The sequence below is a fragment of the Vulpes lagopus genome, chromosome 11 (assembly GCF_018345385.1).
Source record: "Vulpes lagopus strain Blue_001 chromosome 11, ASM1834538v1, whole genome shotgun sequence".
Classification (NCBI taxonomy): domain Eukaryota; kingdom Metazoa; phylum Chordata; class Mammalia; order Carnivora; family Canidae; genus Vulpes; species Vulpes lagopus.
In genome coordinates this window covers 57369658-57391208 of record NC_054834.1, presented here as the reverse complement: position 1 = coordinate 57391208, position 21551 = coordinate 57369658, and the positions used below count along the sequence as shown (strand labels likewise).

Here is a 21551-nt window from a genome sequence, read left to right as displayed (position 1 = left end):
TGCCCCTCTGGACTAGACATCTTCAAAGCCATTAGATCATTCATCCTTCAAAGCAGGGCATCGTCACTCCCCTCATGCCCCTCTAAGGCCAGAGAAGAAACTGAGCTTGAGGGACGCCTGGGTGGCTCAGTGGTTGAGCGTCTGCCTTTGTCTCGGGGCGTGATCTGGGGTCCTGGGACTGAGTCCTGCGTCAGGCTCCCTGCATGGAGCCTGCTTCTCCCTCTGCCTGTGTCTCTGCCTCTCTCTCTGTGTCTCTCATGAATAAATAAATAAAATCTTAAAAAAAAAAAAAAGAAAAGAAAACTGAGTTTGGAAAGGTTATCATGCTCAAGGTCACATGGCTTATAGACGGGGAGTCTGGATTCTAACCCAGACCTCAAAGGTTCCAAAGTCTCTGCCTGTATCTACACGATACCTTTTCTTAAACAAACAATAAAAACTATGCTGTGGGTAAACTGGGAAGCTTGAGGGGAGCATTAAAAAAATCCCCCAACTTTTTAATTAAAAGGATTGCTTTTTATACCCCATAAAGTAATCGCTCTGTGCCGTAGAAAGTCTACATTAGTGTATATGGGAGTGTGGGTGAGTTGCTTCTAATAATGCTTTTTTACAATTCTCAAGGCACATTTATTATCTATTATCTCATTTGATGTCCTCAAGACTCTTGGGAGGCTGTCTGTGGGGGGCAAATGTCCTCATTTTCCACCTGAGGAACTGGGCCTTGGAGGGAGTAGGGCCTGGGGGGGAGGCTTGCAGCTACCCCCCTGGGCCTTCTGGGCCCGCCTGGGCGGTGGAGACGGTGGAGACGCTGACCTTCTTTCTCACAAGCCTGGGTGAGCTCAAGTGAACTCTGACTCAGTAAGGGTTAAGACACATAAACTCTTTTATGAGTAGTAACCATTTACGGTGCCCTGTAAAAAAGGGCCCCTCGCTGTGCTGGCTGCTTTCCCTAGCAAAGGGGGTGCCAGCAGGGCTGGGGAGCACTGGCCAGCCTCTTGGGGAGGGGGCAGGTAGTGATGGGGCCACTGTGGCCTCCTCCTGGTCCTAAAGGCTTTCTCTGGGGGGTTGAGAGAGTTCTGGATACCTTCAGGAGATCCCGGAGAGAAAAGACACCTGCCCCCAGGGAGGGGGCTTGTGGGCGTTGGGTCACAGAGAACTGGCCTGTGTGGTCCTGCGACATTTATTGAATTCCTTGTTGTTACAAGCCAAGCTTTCCACACGCACGACCTCATTTGCTTCCCTCAGTCCTTTGAGTTTGGGGTTGTTCTCATTTTATAGCTGGGGAAAGTGAGGATCAGAAAGTTGTGGGCTTAGAATTTGCTCAATGTCATGCACGACAAGCGGGGGGCCTCGGATCTGAGCCCACCTCTCCCCAAATCCAAAGCCAGGGCACCTAGCCCTCACATCAACCTGCCTTCTAGATTTGTGGGAAGTGGGGAACAGAAACCGACAACTGGCTGAGGAGTAGCCTGTTGTTGGCCCAGAGCAGGTCTTGCTCCCACTGAATGGCCACTTGGAAACAGCCCTGCAGGCAAATCATTCTGAAAGCATTTCAGGGAAGCCTTCCCCACCCCCCCAACCCCAGGCTGAAGGGCCCCCATCCCTCCACCCTCCTCCCTCCTCGGTGCAGCTGGGCTGGGCCCTGAGCTTCAGCTCTTTCAGGGTTAAACAGTAACCTTTCTACTGCTTGTGGTTGAGCAAATGCTGGTGAGGAACAAGCCCAGCCTTGAGCAAACAGGAGACCGAGCCATGCCCCTTCCCTCCCCCAGCCACCCCTCTGGGGACCTGCAGGGTTTGTTTTTTTTTTATTTTTGTTTGTTTTTGCCCTGGAGTCCCCCATTGGATTTCTCAGCTGAAGGCGACTGTTTTAGAAAGCTCAGTGGGAAAAAGAAGAGGAAAGTTTGCCTTGGGTTGGTTTTCCTTCTCTGAGAGTGAGAAGCAAAGAGGTTTCTGGTTGGGAATTTAAGAATCGGCGTAGTCACCTTCTTTAAATTTTCGTATGGGGAAACTGAGGCCCAAGGTTGTTTCTGGTTGGGGTGACCAGATGGTGTGGGAGTGACTCTCCTCATCATAACACCTGCCATATAGCCGTGCCTTACTTTGCACCGAGCGCTCCAGGTGTAGAGACTCATTTCATCTTCAACCAACGCACACAGTAGGTATGGTGATTTGCATTCTGCATATGAGGACACAGGTTAATGACTTGTCTGAGTTAATTAACTAGCTGGTAAGGGGTAGAGCTTGGAATCAAGCCTGGCGCTTGAGGCTCACATACATGGTGCCATTACACAGAACCCAGCTCCGCACTCTTCCCGGCTCGTGGCCTGCTGTGATCCTATGGTCCCTTCTCCATCTTCTACTTGGGCTGGATTCAGGCCTAATTATTTGCCAAACAACCATGACAACGTTAATAATCATCACAAATGTTCCTGTTTGGTCTCACTTGATTCCTAATCACTGCTCTGTTCCGGGTCCCTGGAACGTGTACCCAGCGCATGGTAGGGCTGGTACATCTTTGTTGAATAAATCAATACAGGAATGAATTTCTATACCTCTTCTTCCCTCTGAAGCCCCACCTAGAACCAGAGAGGTAGGAGCTGCGTTAGTGGAAGGGGCTTGGGGGGCTGGAACTACTCTGCTTGAGCAGTTTCAAGCCTGGGAACCTTGGTGACACCCAAGGATGCAAGATTTCCCCCAAACAGGCAGAAAAATTGCCATGAGCTGCTGCTATAAGGCTCCCTCCTCTCCCCACCCCAACATTTAAGAAAGAGCAAATTAGGGCACCTGGGTGGCTCAGGGGTTGAGGGTCTGCCTTTAGCTCAGGCCGTGATCCCGGGGTCCTGGGATCTAGTTCCACATTGGGCTCCCTACAGGGAGCCTGCTTCTTCCTCTGCCTGTGTCCCTGCCTCTCTCTCTGTGTCTCATGAATAAATAAATGCAATCTTATATTTAAAAAGAAGTACTTAAAAAGTAGAAAGAGCAAGTTATCTTTTCAGTCCCTGGGTAACACTCAGTCACCTTCTGGAAACAGGCCACTCTTCTTTTGAATGATTGAACAGACTTGTAGGGCTCGAGTGGGAAAGGAGGAGGGTGCCCGGCTTCAGGGTAGGGCACACATAAACGCTGGAGGACTGAGGTCAATATTTCTAAAATGCAACATTTTTATGCATTTACAAACATCCAAACAGTCTCTGGTGAGAAAGGCTCTTCTTCCCCTGTGCCCTTTACTGAGACAAGGAGATGAGAGAGTCCCTCCCTGGTGGGCTCCCACTCCCGTGGGAGTCTCCAGGGCTCTGATCAGACAGAGAAAGCTCATCAGAATTTTCACCAGGAAGGAAAGAGAGGGGCAGTGTCTCATCAGGGAACCCGACTGGTTCCTGATGTTATCAGGGAGCTAAATACTGGAGGGGCGCTGGGGACACAGGCCTGCCTGCCGAGCTGCAGACGCGGAGCCCGGCAGTGGCTCAGAGCAGGGCCGCCGATGCCCGCCCCTCCAACGCCGGACTTCAGATCCGAGCTCCTGCCCAGGGGCCCGGCCAGCCGCCTCCCGCCTGGATCTTTATTGATTACAATTCCACTTTATGCAAAATCTCTTTGGCATTTTCACTTTTGTAAAAAAAAAAGAAAAAGAAAAGAAAAGAAAAGAAAAGAAAAGAAAAGAAAAGAAAAGAAAAGAAAAGAAAAGAAAAGAAAAGAAAAGAAAAGAAAAGAAAAGAAAAGAAAAGAAAAGAAAAAAGAAAAGAAAAAAAAATCGTGGCTGCTGGCCAGACTCGCCCTGTGAGCAGGTATTGCATTTTCCTCCTGCTTCATTCCTGATCAGAGATTATTCATTTATGAATGGGTGGCTGTAAAAACTTGCCTCATGCATATGAAAGTTGAACTGGAAATTTTTAATTGCCAGTGAGTTTTGCTTTTACTGAAAGGGCTGTGGTAACATGCTTTGGAGGTGATGGATGGAAGGAAAAATTATTATTTTTTTCTTCTTCTTCTTCATTTTCTTTTTTTTCTTTTTCTTCTTCCCGAACTAACTCTATGATCTGTGGTCTCCAGTGACGTTTGTCCAGAAGGCGCTGACTGAACAAACTCTTTGATCCCCTTACAGATCATGATTCTGGAAGGAAGCGGTGTAATGAATCTCAACCCCAGCAACAACCTCCTCCACCAGCAGCCAGCCTGGACAGACAGCTACTCCACGTGCAGTGGTAAGGGGACCAAGAGGGGTCAGTGTCACTCCCCCTGGAGCTACCCCCACCTGCTTTAATTAGGTTTTCCAACTTCGTGTTTGAAAAATACAGGTTTTATTCAGCAGGGGTGTGGGGACGAGGGGAAATGGGCAACGCTTCATGCTGGAGGTCCCGACGGGTTCTTTGGGGCTCGGGACAGAAGCCTGTTCGAGATATTCCATTTTTTCCTCCCAATACTCAAGGCAGCCTGGCAGAGAGGGTGGTGGAAGGTCTGCCCAAAGGAAAGGCCACCTGCTGATGCTCTTAACAATATTTGGCTGGTATATCAGGATAGGATGGCAGAGAAAGGTGTGTGTCTGTGTGAGTGCGCGTGCACGTGTGCGTGTGCACATGTGTGCATGTGTGCTGTGCAGACACATGGAACTTAGCTCCTTGACTTCCTTCTTAAAGAAGATGGGGATAGAGCAGCTTATGCTTTCTGTTTCATCTTCCAGTGACCTCTCTTTGTAAAAGGGAGAGATTTGTCAGGAGCCCCCAAGACTCCCTTTGGTGCTTTGATTTGGAGCCCGCTGGGGCTTTCGGGGGGCGGGGTTTGGAGATGGAGCCCAGGGTGTACTGTAGAAGCACACAGAATCCAGATGTTGACAAATCAGGCCCCATACCCCCCCACCCCACACCGCCCCGGGAAGGCGTCAGGTCCAGGCAGATGGCTGTACATCAGACAGCTGTGGGTCAAAGAAGCCCTGGGCCTTCTCCCGCACCATACTTGCAGCTAATCTGCTTGCAAAGGGCCCTGAAATGAAATGAAAATGGCCCATTGGTAAGCAGAGTCTGCAAAGCAGGGGCCGGGGGGTAATGGAAGGGTTGCATTTTCCAATGAGCAGTGCAGCTCCACCCCCTTTCGATTCGGAACCCCAGTCAAACAAGGTTGGGAAGTGTGGTCAGGTGACCTTCCCTTACTTGCTCACCTGTCCGCAAAACTGCCATCCCTTCTGGGCAGTGACATTTTCCGTTGCAAGCCTCAGCTTCCTTGTGAGGACCTCAAAGGAACATTCCAAATAGGGTAGGAAGTTCCTGGAGACTGGAATGCCTTTGGTATCCCTAGATCAAGGCTGCGTTCCTCCTGCTTGTGCTGGAGAAAGCTGGGGCAGTGGGTTTTAGCAGCAAGGAGAATCTGGGCGCCCCTTTCACATCTTAACTTACAGAGGCCCCCAAGAAGGCCCAGCTCCTGGCCATGATTGACGGGGTGAAGGAAGTCAGTTGATTAACAGACAAGAGCTGAACTCACAGGATTTTCACATCTTCTCCTAAAACTTCGGCAATCTGAGGAGTCCCCTTGGCAGGTGGAAAGAATCCTCCAGTCTACTTGAGACGAAATCCTCTGGTTCACCCAAGCTCTAACAGGATACGATTATCAGGAGCTGTCCTTTATTCTGGATCATGTGAAGCTGGGAGAGAAAATAGAAAGGCTTGTTGTTGGGTTATTGAGAGTTATTATTTCTTATTTGCAGACTCAGAGTTATACTGTCATAGCAGTGTAATTATTTTGGAAAAAAAAGACCAAAGCCCCAGGGAGCCACAAAAATATATCCTATCCTTAAACAGCTATTTTTGTGAGACACCAAAAAATGAGAGGGACATGGAAATATTTGTCTAAGGTGTATGTTTGTATATTTGGGAATATTTCTATGTGATTAAATTTTGGGACTAGATTGTTCCAATCCTCGCCCTTGTTTCCCACCACAACTGGCTTTCCCTCCAGGGCCCAAGCAGAGGGTTTAGGGCTGCTTTTGTCTGGCCATGCTATGTGAGGAATGAAGCACAGACTGAGACTGGTAGGTGTGACCCATCTTTGTGCCTAATGACCTCCATCTCCTGATGTTAGCGCTCCTGAGGTCTGGAAGCAGGGGGTGGATTCAGAGGGGGTGAGCACAAGTGGGGTTGTGTTGGAAACATTCCCCCCTTCAGCCGCTCTGGGGTGTTGAGGCTAGGTAATGGCCGTTATAGGAATCAAAACTTTAGAGCTCTCTAGCTCCCGGCCCCTCAACCTGTATCCATGGACCATCATCATCATCATTATCATCATCATCATCATCACTGTCATGTAGAAGCTTGTTAGGAATGCAGAAACTCAGGCCTCACCCCAGATGTATGGAATTTGAGTCTGCATTTGAACAACATTCCCTGGTGATTGACAATTGCAGTAGAGTTTGAGAAGTACTGATCTAGCAGGCCTTTGAAGAAAGGAATCAGGGACAGTTTTCTTGTACTATGTTTTCCCCTGTTGGTCCATCATTCAGTTTGTGGGAGTATCTCTATGTCATTGTTCAATTCGATTTCCTCCACTTCAGCTTGGTGAGCTACAGTAGTGTCTTCCCCTCATTCCTTGCCCCCCATCTTTCCTGGATGAAAGCACTTCCCTTTGACCTCTGTTTTCAAGGGGACTGTAAGGTCTCAGCCCTGTTACCATGTCCCCAGAGGATGGCTCTCTCTTCTCCCTCCCCTCCCAGGACTTCTGGGCTGACTTTGTGATGTTCTCTTAAGTGAGCACAGGAGAGTCACATAGGCACAAGTTTAGCTCATACCCAGTCCAGTACTATTTATTGGCTTGGATGAACTCGATTGCTTCACTGGTATTTAATACAACCATCTTGTGAGGGCACCACAAACTCTTCTAGATTTCTACAGTATCTCTCCTTCAGCAATAAATTCCAACAGAGAAATAGTGAGAGAGCAACGACGATGGCATAGTCTCTGAGGTAGTTTTTGTAGGAGATGCAAAGATGACTAAGATAGAGTCCATGACCTTGAGTTTACAATTTACAAAGGAGAGTAAGACAAAACCTAGAGATGTGTAAAGAAAAGCGGAACATGACAAAAGCCATTAGAAGAAATAACCAAGTACAACCGTTAGAGATTCCGGGGACATCAGGCTGGGGAGGGGTGGAGGTCTGTGATGGCTTTATGGGGAGCCCAGAGTCTGCAGGCTGGTAAGTATTCAATAGGGAGTGATTGGCAGGATACAAACCAGGCTGAAAGAACACCGGAGGAAAAAGGCAGAAGTGGTTGGTAGGTCACTTGAAGAATAGTCACTGAGGAGCCTCAAAACTTGGCTTGGCCATTTTGCATCTAATTTTTTTTTCTTTTTTTTTTTTTTCATTTTGCATCTAATTTTGGTGAATAAAGGGGAAGCTCCTGAAGGTAGCTGAGTAGGGAAGTGACGTCACAGTGGCTGGAATAACCATTGCGGGGCTGGGCTAGAGCCGCACAGTTAGCAGGTGGCTAATCCAGGCCACTCTGGTGAGAAGCAAAGGCATCATAGAGAAAAGGAATCTTACTCTCAAGCCTCATTTTTTGTTGAGAATGGTCTGAATTTCAGATGATGTATGTGTGCGTGTGCATGTAAGAGAGAGTTAAAAATGGGAGAGAGAAAAGAGAGGAAGGGAACCGTGTCGGTGTGAACAACAGGCTAATACGTTGCTGAAACTATAGCGACACATTAGCTTGCACGGTGCTTTGCAGGGGGTGAGCTCATGATCTCAGAGCATTCCAGGCCTGTGTCCCCGTGAAGCACCGAGGCTAAGTACTGTACCAAGGAGGACGTCATGATGCAGGGAGGCTAAAGTTTGGGGAGAAGGACCCCGTTTCTGAGAGCCTCCTCCCTAGAGCCTGTCCCATGCTCCCACTGGCACCTTGACTCCCAGCCGCTGTCATTGGCAGCAGTGGGGCGGCCCACGTCTGAGGGTGTGTCCCGGAAGAACCATGGGTCACTCACGGGACCACCTCCTATGTTGCAGTCTCCAGCGGGTTCTTCGGAGGCCAGTGGCATGAAATCCATCCTCAGTACTGGACCAAGTACCAGGTGTGGGAGTGGCTCCAGCACCTCCTGGACACCAACCAGCTGGATGCCAGCTGCATCCCTTTCCAGGAGTTCGACGTCAACGGCGAGCACCTCTGCAGCATGAGTTTGCAGGAGTTCACCCGGGCGGCGGGGACGGCAGGGCAGCTCCTCTACAGCAACCTGCAGCACCTCAAGTGGAACGGTGACTATCTCGGCCTCCCCCTCGAGAAGGCTCCTTGTCAGGGACGTCAGAGGATGGTCTCACCTCCAAATTACTGGTTCCCGAGGGAGGGAAGGAGAAGGGGGACGAGAGGACGGGCACAAGTCTAGGGGTCCAGGTGTGTCCAATCCCACAGAAACACAAAGTAATTTCATTTCTCCTTAGGGTTATTTTTTAAGGAGACGGAGGCTAGCTGGGTCTTGACAGGAGACTTGCTCTCAGAAAACCTTTCCTCCCTCTCCCCGCAAATGGGTTTTGATAGCCTGATCCCCAGTCACTGGCTTGTTAAAATCATCACGGGGGCTTTTTCTTTTCTGTAAACTTCTAGACCGAGGTTCTTAAGATGGGACCTACACGTGGTAAGAAGATGCAGAATTAAGTCTGTGTGTGTTTTGGGGAAGAGGAGGCTGTCAATATCTCAACAGGTTCTTTAAAGGTTCAACACACACACACACACACACACACACAAAGAGAAAAAGAGAGAGATTGAGAGAGAGAAAGGGTTAGAACTAATAATGGTCTGGACATGTATGGGATGTTTCTGCAGGGATTCCTGGAATTAGAGGTGCCCTAGAGCTCCAGACGTGTCTTTCTTGAGGCCCCGCCTGGAACACAGGCAAGCTATCACTTCAAACGGTGCCCATCGGTGATGGTTTATTCGCACATGGTCCATCCTGGAACATGAGACGCAATAGGGTGGACAGCCCATCCTGCAGAATGTCTCTGACACTGACATAAGGTTCTCCTGACAATGCTGGTAAAAGCAATGAGCTCTTCTGGGAACTGAGGGCACCTTGGAAGGCGGTGGTATTATACAGGAGTAGTGAGCTGGCCTGTCCACGTCAGAACGGGCGTGTCTGTCTTAGCAGAACCTATGTTGGGGCAGGCAGCTGGAACTTTGGGAACCATGAGTTCCAGGGCTAGGAACCAGCTTCAGACCCCGACAGCTCCATCATCACTAGGAGGACCCACGGTCTGGCCGTGAAGCTGGTAGCTGGGGTGGCCTTGTTGGACGACCTCATTCAGCTCCCGGGCACTCCCTTCTCCCCATCCACCTCACAGGGGTGGTTGTTCACTTTTCTTTGATGAGGAGCGAACCAAACAAAGCTCTATAAACAACTCCCAGGAATCTTCAGGAGACGCAGACTTACACTTGAAGACTTAAATGTGTTGGCCTTCCTACCTCCACTTAGATCCACTCCTCTAAAGCTTTACCCTGACTGAAGCCTGAGCCCGAGAGACTTGGGAGGTCAAGAGCAAAGGGGCTGTGGCCACCTTTGTCTGTCTTTGACCTTCCATCACTTCTTTGGCCTTGCTACATGCTGTTGGTGCCTCTGAGCAGATTTCTCTCCTTTGCTTCACTGTTTGCCTTTTTGTGGACATTCTATTAGCTTATATTCACTGAGTGTTTATTTATACTGGACACTCGAAGTGAATTGATTCATTTAATGACCTGATGAAAAAAAATAAACACTGTACCCATCTTACAGATCAGAGACCCGAAGGTCAGAGAGGTTAAAGGTGTGACCTCTGCTCCTGATGTATTTATAATCTGTCTGGGGAGGAAAAAACATACTAAACTCATCCACATGTGTGTGTATATATGTTTTTACATTTTTATATGTATTTTATATACATAAAATATATTTTATATATATATACAGCTGAGAGAGGAGTTGCAAGGCATAAAAAAGAGGGGAATTACTTCATTTATCCAGACATAGCTCATAGATTGGATCTAATCAAAATGGTTTGATTACATTTAAGATCAAAGAAGAATCAAGCTGGTTAAAATGGGTTCTTTCTTCCATATTTCCGTTTCATCTTGTATCATATCTTAGTAGGGGAAAGCGTCTTAGGGGCGATTTATCTGACTTTATCTAGTTCAGGTCCCCTAAGTTTACAGGTGAGGAAGCTGAGACCCAGAAAGACAAAGTGCCTTGTGGCTACGAGTGGGAAAACTGGCCTTCTGATGGCCTCAGCTCTATTTCCACCATCCTGGATGGCTCCCCTACTACCAGGCCAGATAATTCCATCGGATGTAGATGCCCTGTACCTACTGACTTTCTGGGCCAGGGGCTCTAGGCTCGCGTGTGGAGATGCTGAGAAGGAAGCCCTCTCACATAGGCACACAGAGGTGGACAAGTGGCAGGAACCCACAGAAGCTCTTCCAAGAATCCAGCCGTGTTCTTGTTTAAGCTTTTGGGGCTCCTTGTGGGCCGACTCTGACCTTCCCAATCTGTCCCCTACAGGCCAGTGCAGCAGCGACCTGTTCCAGTCCACACACAACGTCATTGTCAAGACGGAACAAAGCGGTGAGTAGCAGCAGACAAAGGGAGCCAACTTGGTAGCAAAGCCTGGGGGAGGGCAGCTGGGAGGAAGTGAGCAGAGTGTGGGAGCAGGCCTCTGGCAGGAAGGCAAGGGATGCTCTTCCCTGGCTGCCTCCGATGGGCCACCCCGCCATGAGTCTTGTTCCTGGCCTTGGGGACCAGTGACTGCCAAGTATTTCTAATCTAGACTGAAGCTCTCCGTGCTTCTGTGTTTCCCACTGCTGGTTGGGGCATCACCTGGGCTCGGGTCCAGGAGCTGGGGAAAATACAGATTTCGAGGAGGGCCTCCTTCTCTCTCTCTCTTTTTTTTTTTATAAATTTATTTTTTATTGGTGTTCAATTTGCCAACATATAGAATAACACGCAGTGCTCATCCCATCAAGTGAGGGCCTCCTTCTCACATCAAGGGAGTCCTGGCCTTGGGCTGGGCCAAGTTAGGAGAAGCAAGGGGGGAGAAGAGAAACGTCCACTGTCTCCTCCCCCCATCCCCCCTTGGTGGGAGTGCATTTCACAAAAAGGAGGAAGCCACAGACTTGCTGTTGTAGTTGCTGTAGCTCCTGCCGGCTGGAGGAAGGGGGACATCCAAAAGCAGCTGTAGAACCCATGCCCTGCCTCAAGTACAGTTTTAGGCAAATGACACTCTCTGGGGCTCTGAGCAGGGTCTGCAGTTTCATAGTATTTACATTTATTTTTTGTTCTCTGTCCCCAGTCTAATCACCTCTCCTTTCTCTGTCCCAAATCTTTCTCCCTGGGGACCTTCTATGGGGCTGTTGGACTTGCAGGGGTGGGGGGAAGAAATGTGCCCCAGGGCCTCACACCCATCAGGCTCTTTGCATATTGACCTTTGGCCTATGACCTCTCAGGCTGGGGAGAACTATGCAAGCCCCATAGAATCCCCTGGCCGTGACCGTTCCAGGGTCACTCCCCACATCCCCATCAGTGAGATTGTGAGCCACGTGGGATGGCTGAGTTTGCCACAGGTCTCCCTGTGGGTTGCGTGCCAGCCACCAAGGACAGAATTTGACCCGGGGTGATTGTGAGTTGCTAGGGGCTGAAATTGGCCCCATGCAGTTATTTACTCTTTTATAAGGGGCTGGTCACCATTATTAAAGAAAAAGCAATCGCTATTAAGCATGTTAATTAGGTTTTCCTAGGCTTGCCCTTCCCCCTGCAGAGGCCAGGGGTTGGGTTCTCCGGATGGCCTGTGTTCCTGGGCCTGATTGCCCTAGAGGCAGACACAGGACTTGGCCCAGAGGTGGTGCTCCACCCCCAGCTCCCCTGGGACCTGACAGATAGTCCCAGTGGAGGAGCCAGCTGGTATTGGAGAGGGCCCAAATAACCTGGTAATTCCTCCTTGACCATCCAGACATTCTTGTGTCGCCAGTTCAGAAAAGCTGAGCCAAGGGGTGGAGAAGAAGGTCCACCCTAGGAGGAGGGGAGAAGAGGCTCACAGAGGGACCAACACCCCCCCTCCCCAAACCTTTTCGGTTCAGTTTGTTTTCAGAGACAACAACAGGTGTACGAGGTGACCCAACAAGGAGGGAGGGTGTAACCCCATGAGATTGGGCTTGGGGTGCCCAAACACGTAGCTATTAGTTAAAATACCAGCTAAATCCCTATGTCGTAAACAGGAGGACTTAGCCAGTGAGTCAGGTTTTATACTATTTATGCTATAAAAACAAAATGTAACTCGGCCAGTGGCTTACCACCCTGACCCTGAAATTCAGAATGCAGACAGCAGGGGAGCTGAGGGCAGCTTCCATCTGTGAAGAGGGGAAAGCAGGAAGTTCCTGGTGGGGATGAGGTGAGAGCTCCTGCCAGGTCTCAGAGCTCTTGGCCAGGAAAGAAAATGCTTCTGTTGGAGATCAGCCCAGACGTGGGGGTTGTGTAGGAGTTGGGCTTCATTTGGGGAAGGTGGACGGGAGTTTCCTTTGAATCTGGAATCTGAAGAGTCAGACATGCTTACCCAGCACGTTGCAGGGGTGGGGTGAGAGGGGGAGAGGGTGCACGCTTCTTGTCCAACATGAGGCAATGGGGCCCCACTCTTAAAAGTCATTTCCTTGATTTGGTGACACTCTCTTCTCCTTCTCTGTCTTGTTTTGAGAATTTTATGTCCATCCCATAAGTTAATTGGAGAACTCCTGAAGAGGGCAGGGGCTGTCTCCCGACTGAAGGGGGGACTTCGGAATTTCAGCCATGAAGACAACCATGATAAGACTGACTAGACTTTCCTGAAAGAAACCTTAATGCTCCCAGGAAGATATTTCTAGGACAACGCTCATGAATTAGGAATTATTTGTCGCTAACAATTTCTTTTCAAATATAAAAATATTCTGGTGATTGTACAGTAGAACACAAGGTGATGCCAGGCTCCTGAGCTCCCCCTCCCTCCTCCCTCCACTGTGTGCATCCTGGGAAAATTGCCTGGAAGCCAAAGCATTGGTCTAGGACAGGTCTCACTGTCCAAAAACAGTTAACTTCCCTCAGTTCCCTAAAGAGGCAATGGGTGTAGAGTACATGGTGGGGGCCGTAACCAAACCCATTTCCCACAGAACACTGGGAGAAAAAAATGAGTTCACAATCTTATAAAGTAACATGTGGTAGAGGCAGAAGCTTGACCTTTCTCTCTGAGGACCACCCACCTCTCTGATGAGCTGTGAGTCAGAAGATGCAAACTCATCACCCAGGGAAAGATGATTGCTGATCATTCCCGTTTTCTATCTTTTGTAGACCCTTCCATCATGAACACCTGGAAAGAAGAGAACTATTTATATGACACCAACTATGGTAGCACAGTAGGTAACTAACTCCCCAACACTTAAGGGCCCTGGACATTCTTCTTCTGTTTTCTAACAGCCACAGAGTCATAGTGTAAGGAGGGGGCTCTTAACGTCCTTCATCATTTCATTGCTGCAGATTTGTTGGACAGCAAGACTTTCTGCCGGGCCCAGATCTCCATGACAAGCACAGGTCACCTTCCTGTGGGTAAGTGACATCCTGACATCAGGGGCTGAGCGTGCCTCGTGCAAGTGCTGACTGAGGATTAATGAGAATTACAACACCCTGTGTTTCCACTCCATTAGAACCTTTTTCGTGAAAAGATCAGGAAAGAAATGGAGTTAACTATTTTTTAAAAGATCTGCTTTTGAGCTAATATTTGTGCATTGAAGATGACTGGCAAGGAAACCTCTAGGAAAAGTGTTGGTCTCCTGTGAAACCAAGTGACAACAAAAACTCTTTTTTACCAAAAACCTACTCTTAGGACATTATCTGATAGAACTATTCAGACTTGGGTATACTTTTGGGGGAAGAAGGCTATGTTTAATTTTCAACACGCTATGTCTGACTCTAGAGAAAGAATACCTAAGACTGGCCTTCAGAGATCAGTGAAACTGCAGTGATGATTGCTGGGTAATAGGGTAGCTGTCAGAACTTTCTAGAACCCTGGTTATCACAGATCAGCTTTTAAGCCTCACCCTGATGGTTCATCAGGACTCTCTGATTAGTCAGACCACCTGCGCTTCATGAAGTATGTTCACATTAGTTGTGTTTGGTTATAATGGGGTGCACCCCGGGGTTGTCCTTGACGCTTACACAAGATTCCCCTGAGAAGTTGATCCGTCAGAAGTCCGGAGAGGAGCTTTCGGATGGTATTTCACCCCCCCCCCCTTACGGAGAGGCGCATTGGCACGTGCCCCGTGAGAATGAGCGTACAAGGGTTTCGTGATGTCCCTTGACCTGGATGTGAACTCGTAGATCTGCTTGGGTCTGAGAAATTTGGAGCTTAGACTTGTCATGAGTCAATTGCTCTTTTCCTGGAACTGAACTTGGGGCATCTTCAGGATTGGGGATTTAAATGAGCGCTTGTGAAAGAACTTGGGATTGTACAGCCTCTCTGCCCCCCCCCCCCCCCCCGGAACCTCACCTTGTCTTTGCTTTTGTTCAGTGTGCTTTCGAGAACTGAAATAACGAGGTTTGAGGTTTTGTTTGGGTCAAACCCTTGAATGAAGCCGGGCTGGGATGAAGAATCTGGAATAAGGCCAATTTATTTATCTACGTCCCCCGCCCCCAGCGGCCACAGAGTTCCGTGTCACTCTAAGTTGAACTGAGGAAACAGATCAGATACTGGAAAGGCTCTGCAGTGGGTTTGCCGTTCTGGGGGAACTGAGCCAATTGGGGGGAAATTTCTGCAGCAGTCATTGCCACCCAGTCAAGACTGAGGCTTTCAGAGAGGAGGAAAGCAGGCGATCGCACCCTGACTTCCTCTCACACTTTGTAAGGTGGCGCCTCCCGTGTCCTTCTGGTTGGGTCTCTGGCTTATGGCAAAAGATTGCAGCTGAGAATAAACTTGCACCATCCACTTCCTGAGCCTCGGGGGTTGGTAGGTCCTGAGGCACCTGGAAAACATCAAAAGCCATAGTCCCAGCTCTCCTGCTCTCACAGCCCCACCACCCTTCTCTCTTCTGTATCCTGACTCACTTTCTAGAATCTCAGAATCCCTAGGGGCCAGTTCTGCTTTTCTATTTGCAGTAACAGAGAACTCACGGTGCCCTTACTCCATTTTTGAACAACCCTGAAGAAGGCCTTTCCAGATCTGCATTCTTTACTCCCCTGGATCCCCATCTCCCCCGACCCCCGGCCTCCCGGTCCCGTCCTACAACCGTGACATGGGGAAGCCAGCCAGGACCTCGACCAGAATTATTACTGATAGAACCAACTTGGCATCCGGAACTGGCAGCTTCTTTGGAGTCATTATTCCTCAGCCCCCTCCAGAGGGGTAGTCGATTACAGCCTTGTAGGGGGCCGTTCCTTCCAGAAAGGCCTAGTCTCTACTGGAGGGAACCAGAACACCACCCATCTCAAAAAAAAAAAAAAAGGACCTCTGCCATTTGTCTGAGTCTTTAGATTTCAAGTTCCCAGGAAATCGAGTGCAGTTAAGCCTCTCTCTACGTTTTAATGCAAGCTGCAAGCCAGCCGAAGGCAGGGCCCAGCATACACTGATGCCCTCTGTGATTAAGGCAGGTGGGGAAGCCGGCTTTGTTTGGACTTCTGTGTCAGCTGCCCAGGTCACAAAGTGGCCGCTGCCAGGGTTCATGATGGGCCCGATAGTCCCCGAGCCAATCACGCCAGCTCGGGCCCGACGTGTTTATTCACTGACTTGTGGAGCCTTGAGCTAGGGAGGCTCGCCCTGGTAGGACACGGACATTTGTGTATCCCGTAAAGGAATGGCTCACAGCTGAATCACATGCAAATGCTTCTAATCTTTGCTTCTTGCGAAGCGGCTTAGCTGAAGTCATAGTCTGGAACTTGCGTCACCGACCTGTGGCTTGGTGCTCCCCTTGCCCAGACTGGACCTTGGCCGGCCGTGCCTGGGAGCAGAGCAAGAGAAAGCCCGGGCCCCACGACTTCCCCGGAGCAGGCCATTCCTTTACGAGAATGAATCACTTAACCACACGGCTCACTTCAAAGGTTGTGACTTTTATTTTTGGGGCGAGGGGAAGACACAGGGGGAGAGGCCATCGCAGTAAAGTGAGGCTTCAGTTCAAAGGACTTTGTGGATGATTCTGCAGCTGGGCCCGGAGAAAGAGGCTGCAAGAAACCCGAGTTTTTCTTTTGCCTTTGGCTGCGTATTCCCTGTACCTTTGTATGGGGGGGGTGTCGTTGGTTTTCCAGCTGTGTTTCTTTTCTGGAAGCTGGGTGGAGGGGCAGCTGCGTAAGTGGCCGACATCTCACAGAGAAAATTCCCCGTGATCTGTCCGGTCTGGGGTCTTGCAGTCTGGAGGCCAGGGACTCAAGCGGGCCCAAACCCTGGGAGCAGTTTGCAGATTGTCACGAGCGCACACGCATGTGCACGTTTCTGGGGCAGTGGGTCCAAGATCCCGTCTTATTTGCAAAGGTCCCCTAACCCCCAACATGACTGATTCCGTGTCAGCTGGGAACCCCTAAACAGTGGTGGGGGCCGATAAGCCCAGCAACGCTTGGGTTTTTCTGAATTCAGTCCTGGCTTTAAAATCATGGGCCACCATCCCTCCTGGATGCCACTGGAAAAAGAGCTTTGCTTGTGGCCTACTGGGTAAATGCCACTCTTTGTCTGCAGAACAACGTGGCCCTGTCAGAGTGATGTATCACTTGGAAACCGGGGTGGGTGCCAGACCTGTCGCAATATTGTCACATCCTGATGGGATGTCGCAACCTCACCCTGAAACCTACAGGGAGAGAGAGTGGAGTCTCCTTGCGTTTCCTGCGAATTCGCCCTTCCAGGTTTCAGAGAAGCCCGAGTCAGGTGCAGGCTCTCCTGCTGACAGTGCCAGGGGACAGATTCTTCACCTGAATAAGAGGTTTCTCGGCGAACCAGCGCTTATGAAATCCCTGTCCTCCTGCCCCCGTGGCTTGCAGAGAGACTGCCGGGAATGCTGAGTCGTGACAAGCTGGGCGCTCTTGTAGCTGAATGTGCCCATGCACGCTGGAAAAGAGAATCATCAAGTTGGAATTACTGGTTCCCACTAACGAGAGCATTGGAGATCTGAACCTGATTCTTGGCAGGGAAGGCTGCTTCTGTGAAGTCTGTTACGTGCCATCATCTCTGGAAATGGCACAGGAGGGTGGTTATGAGCACAGCCTCCGGATGCAAATTGTGTGTGTTCACATGGTGGCTCCACGCTTGGGCTGGGTGCCTCTGGACAAGTCACCTGAACTCTCTGTGTCTCAGCAACTCCACAAACCTTTGGATCATGATAGTACCCACCTCATAAGGTTGTTGAGTGAAGTCCGTGAATGCATTCCTGTAAAAAGCTTAGCCCAGTGTTTGGTACATAGTAAGTGCTCAGTGAACAGTAGCTATTCTTCGTAACCACTTGATTTAGGAGCTAATGGTTCTTTTAATGTTTTTGAATAATGAACCACTCTTGACAATTAAATGAATGCCGTGGATCCCGTCCATCTGCATGCAGTTTCAGCCAGTCCATAATGCCCTTGAAGGCCACACGGGAGCCAGTGAACCTTAGCTTAGGAAGCCCTGATGTTACTGTGCACTGAAGAGGTGTGTTACTGGCCCAGTTTCTTAGCAGGATTGACTTGCAATTGAGGGACTACTCTGTATTCGAATTGGGAGATTACTCTTAGATTTTGGTGATGACTGATTTTTGGTAACATCTGCCTTGGTCTTCCCAACACCTGACGTGCCCATTCTCACACACACACACACACACACACACACACACACACTGCCAGACCATTTATTTTTCTTTTTAAGAAGTTTTATTTCACTTGATCTGCCTCTGACATCTTCTCTTTGGTGCTACTCACAAGGGTTACCATAATGAGTCATTTGTTAAACTAATCTGAGTTTCCATAGTCCACTGGTGGCCCTCTGTACTGAGTTCAGTCCAGTCAATGGTCCCTTTGTCAGACTGATTAAAATGTAACTTTGCATGCCAAAAAAGGGCACTCCTCTGGCTTAAAAGCCATTTTTCTTTGTTATAAATGTTTACATTTTGTATTATGTAAAAAAACACACACACATAACTTCTTTCAATGACCTAAATCCTTCAATGGCTCCTATCTCTCTCAGAATAAAAGCTAAAAATCCAAAAAGAGTCCCACAAAGCCTTACTGATCTCAGCCTCTACCCCTTGTTCATAGTCATGCTGGCTTCCTTCTATTCTGTGAAATGTTCCAAACACATACTGACCTCAGGACCTTTGCATTTATTATTCTTATTCATAGACGGTTCTTCTGCAAGCTCTCTGCATGGCTAGCTGTCTCTCTCACATCTACTGGTCTCCTGCTCTGAGAGGTCTTCTGTGAGCACCTTATATTGAACTGCAAATTATTCCCACCTTCCCGCTTCTAGCCCCATTCCTTACCCTGTAAGATTTTTCTTCATAGTACTTAGCCTCTCTGTTTTGTTTTGCTCGTATATCACATATGCAAACAGTGCCAGGCATATAGTAGGTGCTCAATAAATATTAGTTAAATGAGTGAATGAATGAATGGAAATGATGACTGTAGGAAATAGGTGAATTAAGCAGCTCTCATTTTTCCTTTTAGCAGAGTCACCTGAGATGAAAAAGGAGCAAGAGCACCCTGCAAAATCCCACACCAAAAAGCATAGTAAGTTGGCTGGCTGTTGCCCCTTCCTTTTAGGGTGGGTGTCCTTGGAGGCCACCAGTTTTTAGGCAAACGCCGCCTTGGCCTGTCATCTCCACTTCTTTATCTCAGCCTGTTTAGGATAAGACAGTGGGGGCATCACTCGCTGGCAAAGTAAGCCACTCTGCAGTTTCTTAAAGTGGAGATCCACCGGATATTTCTTCCTTGTGCTGTTCTATTTGTTCTAAAACTGAGACACCCAGTGAATGAGAACTTCTTGTAGGCATGAAGTTAGCAATTTCCCTTTCTCCAGAAAAAGGGATGGGAAGAGAAGATGGGAAGAAACAACCGAGATGTATTCTTTTTTTCTCTTGTTGACCCTTGGCTTCCTACCTTTGCTGAGTTACTGATTCAAGAAATGAGTGTTTACTCCTCATATTCAACAGTGCCCTTTGGAAGTTGTCTTTCCCCCAATAATAAAACTTTATGAAAATATATGAACTCTCAGAGACATTGAGGGGAGGGCTCAGAAAGAAATCAGGATGGCATAATCTACAAATCATTGGAATTGAACATTGTTACTATTTGCTACTCCATGCCATTCCACAGAATTGAATGAACACAGCATGTCAAATAGAGGGGAGGTGTTGTGTAGCACAGGGCTAGTAAGAGTGAAATAGGATTTGGTTGCTAATCTGATTAGAGTAGCTGCTTCACTTTCAAATTGTCCCCCTTAACTCCTACCAGATCCCGTCCCAATATATTCTAGGACTTAAAGTTCTAGAGTCCTGTTGTTGTGCACTGGACTGAAGTACAGTCACTGGGTAAGAGTGGTTTACTTGGGGGACGCCTGGGTGGCTCAGTGGTTGAGTGTTTGCATTTGGCTCAGGGCGTGATCCTGGGGTCCTGGGATCGAGTCCTGCATCCAGCTCCCCAGCAGGAACTCTCCCTCCCCCTATATCTCTGTGTCTCTCATGAATAAATTTTTTTTTTTTTTTAAAGAGTGGTGTACTTGGGCTGAGGTACTAAATGAAAGTGGTTGAAATTTGCTCTTCAGGGAAATGGCAGATTACAAGGAATCCTGAGCAATTTGTCAACAGTAATTAAAAGAGACACCCCCTGGCATAGGAGGTCTATGACCTATTCCTTAATCTTAGCTTTGCCACTAGCTAATTGGGTGATCTTGGTTAGATCACTTAAATTCTCCGTGTCTCAGTTTCCTGATGTATAAACTAAAAAAGTATGCTATTTCATTCTCAAAAGCCTATTTTTTAATTTTAATTTTTAAATTGTTTTAAAAGCTTATTTTTTTTAGATCCAATATTTGATGAGTCTGTGATCTGACTTTGCTGGTGGAGAGGGGAAAAATGAATTTGTTCTCCTTGAGGGAAGATGTTGCCACTCTAGGCTTCCTCTGTGCCTTCTTTGCTGTGACTTAGGCCATTCATAAATTTCTTTTCCAACTTGTCCTCAGATCCACGAGGAACTCACTTGTGGGAATTTATCCGGGACATCCTCCTGAACCCAGACAAGAACCCAGGGTTAATCAAGTGGGAAGACCGGTCTGAGGGCATCTTCAGGTTCTTGAAATCAGAGGCTGTGGCTCAGCTATGGGGCAAAAAGAAAAACAACAACAGCATGACCTATGAAAAACTCAGCCGGGCGATGAGGTGAGGAGTTTCCAGTCCCGACAACGACCACTTATTTCCCTGGCAGTCTTAGTCTGACCGGCCACCTTATGCACTGTCCTTTGTTACAGATATTACTACAAAAGGGAAATTCTGGAACGTGTAGATGGACGAAGGCTGGTATATAAATTTGGGAAGAATGCACGTGGCTGGCGAGAAAATGAAAACTGAACCTGCCAACCCTTTGAACATGAACCAAAACATTCCCCAAATGATAGCAAGTCAAGAACTCCTGGACATAAGTATCCCAAGGACTACTTTTCTCTGATATTTATGTACCTTGAGAGGGAAAAACATCCACTTCTAATGGGAAGAAGGAACACTACAGTTGATGAAATTATTTTGTTACTTTGAAGTATGTTCTATATGGGGAACAAACGTACACAGTTTTCTGTGAAATATGATGCTGTATGTGGTCATGATTTGTTTTTGCCTCTATTGTGAAGTTCCTTTCCACAGCAAGAAGAGCAGGATTTGTGGCCTTGTGCTTCTTGCTAAAAGAAAGGAAAAAAAATTAGAGGGCATTAAATGTTTTTATATGCAAAATGATTAGGAAAAGGTGATGTGTCCTCTGCGCTTGAGCGTTCACGTGGCCTCATCAAGACAGGTGGGTTTGGTTGCTAGGATGAACTCCAAGGTCTGTGATTGACAGGATGAACCCGAGAATGCTGGGAAGTTTAACCTGACCTTTGGGAGCCGGTGAGTGGAGCATGAAGACTTCCAAAATCCAAGTGGACTATAATCACTGCATAATCACAATGACTTGCAATGCTTAAATCAGCAAGAATAATGGTGAGGGCTTTCTACTCATTCAAGAATGATTTACCTGATGCCAAGGCTGTCTCTCTCCTTCCCTCTTCAATGGTTGGGGGGAAAAAAAACTTCAATTGCCATCTCTGCTCACTTATAGGTATTTAAGAGAGGGTCTAGCCTTGGTTGTTTTTGTCCCGATTGTACCAAAATAAATGGGAAAAAGGAGGCGGTGATGAGTTTGCTCTTGTATTCCTATTGCCCATGTAATTATTTGTTGTGCATTATTTGGCATATGTTGTGCATTGTACGATGTTTAGCATTATCCGTGACCTTTACTTATGGGATGCCAGTTGCACTCTCGTCCCCAAAGTTGTGACATTTTCAGACATTGTCAGATATCCATTGAGAGGCAAAGTTGTCCTTGACTGAGAACCCCTGAGGTAGTCC

The 21551-nt window shown here is 48.1% G+C and overlaps 1 protein-coding gene across 3 annotated transcripts in view; it reads left to right on the top strand.

Annotated features, from left to right (window-relative positions):
• Positions 1–21329, top strand: part of EHF (ETS homologous factor) — a 39389-nt gene extending 18060 nt beyond the window's left edge. The window contains exons 1-9 of one of the 3 annotated variants that reach the window (XM_041722715.1): positions 2924–3785; positions 4103–4202; positions 7982–8227; positions 10498–10560; positions 13306–13374; positions 13492–13560; positions 18625–18687; positions 20138–20333; positions 20423–21329. In XM_041722715.1, the coding sequence (XP_041578649.1) occupies positions 3582–3785; positions 4103–4202; positions 7982–8227; positions 10498–10560; positions 13306–13374; positions 13492–13560; positions 18625–18687; positions 20138–20333; positions 20423–20522 (1110 nt within the window). In that variant the 5' untranslated portion in view covers positions 2924–3581 and the 3' untranslated portion in view covers positions 20523–21329. Of the gene's footprint in view, positions 1–2909; positions 3786–4102; positions 4203–7981; positions 8228–10497; positions 10561–13305; positions 13375–13491; positions 13561–18624; positions 18688–20137; positions 20334–20422 lie in introns of those variants that run through there. The other 2 variants (XM_041722716.1, XR_005982720.1) reach the window with 2 other exon arrangements.
• Positions 21330–21551: the final 222 nt, after the last annotated feature.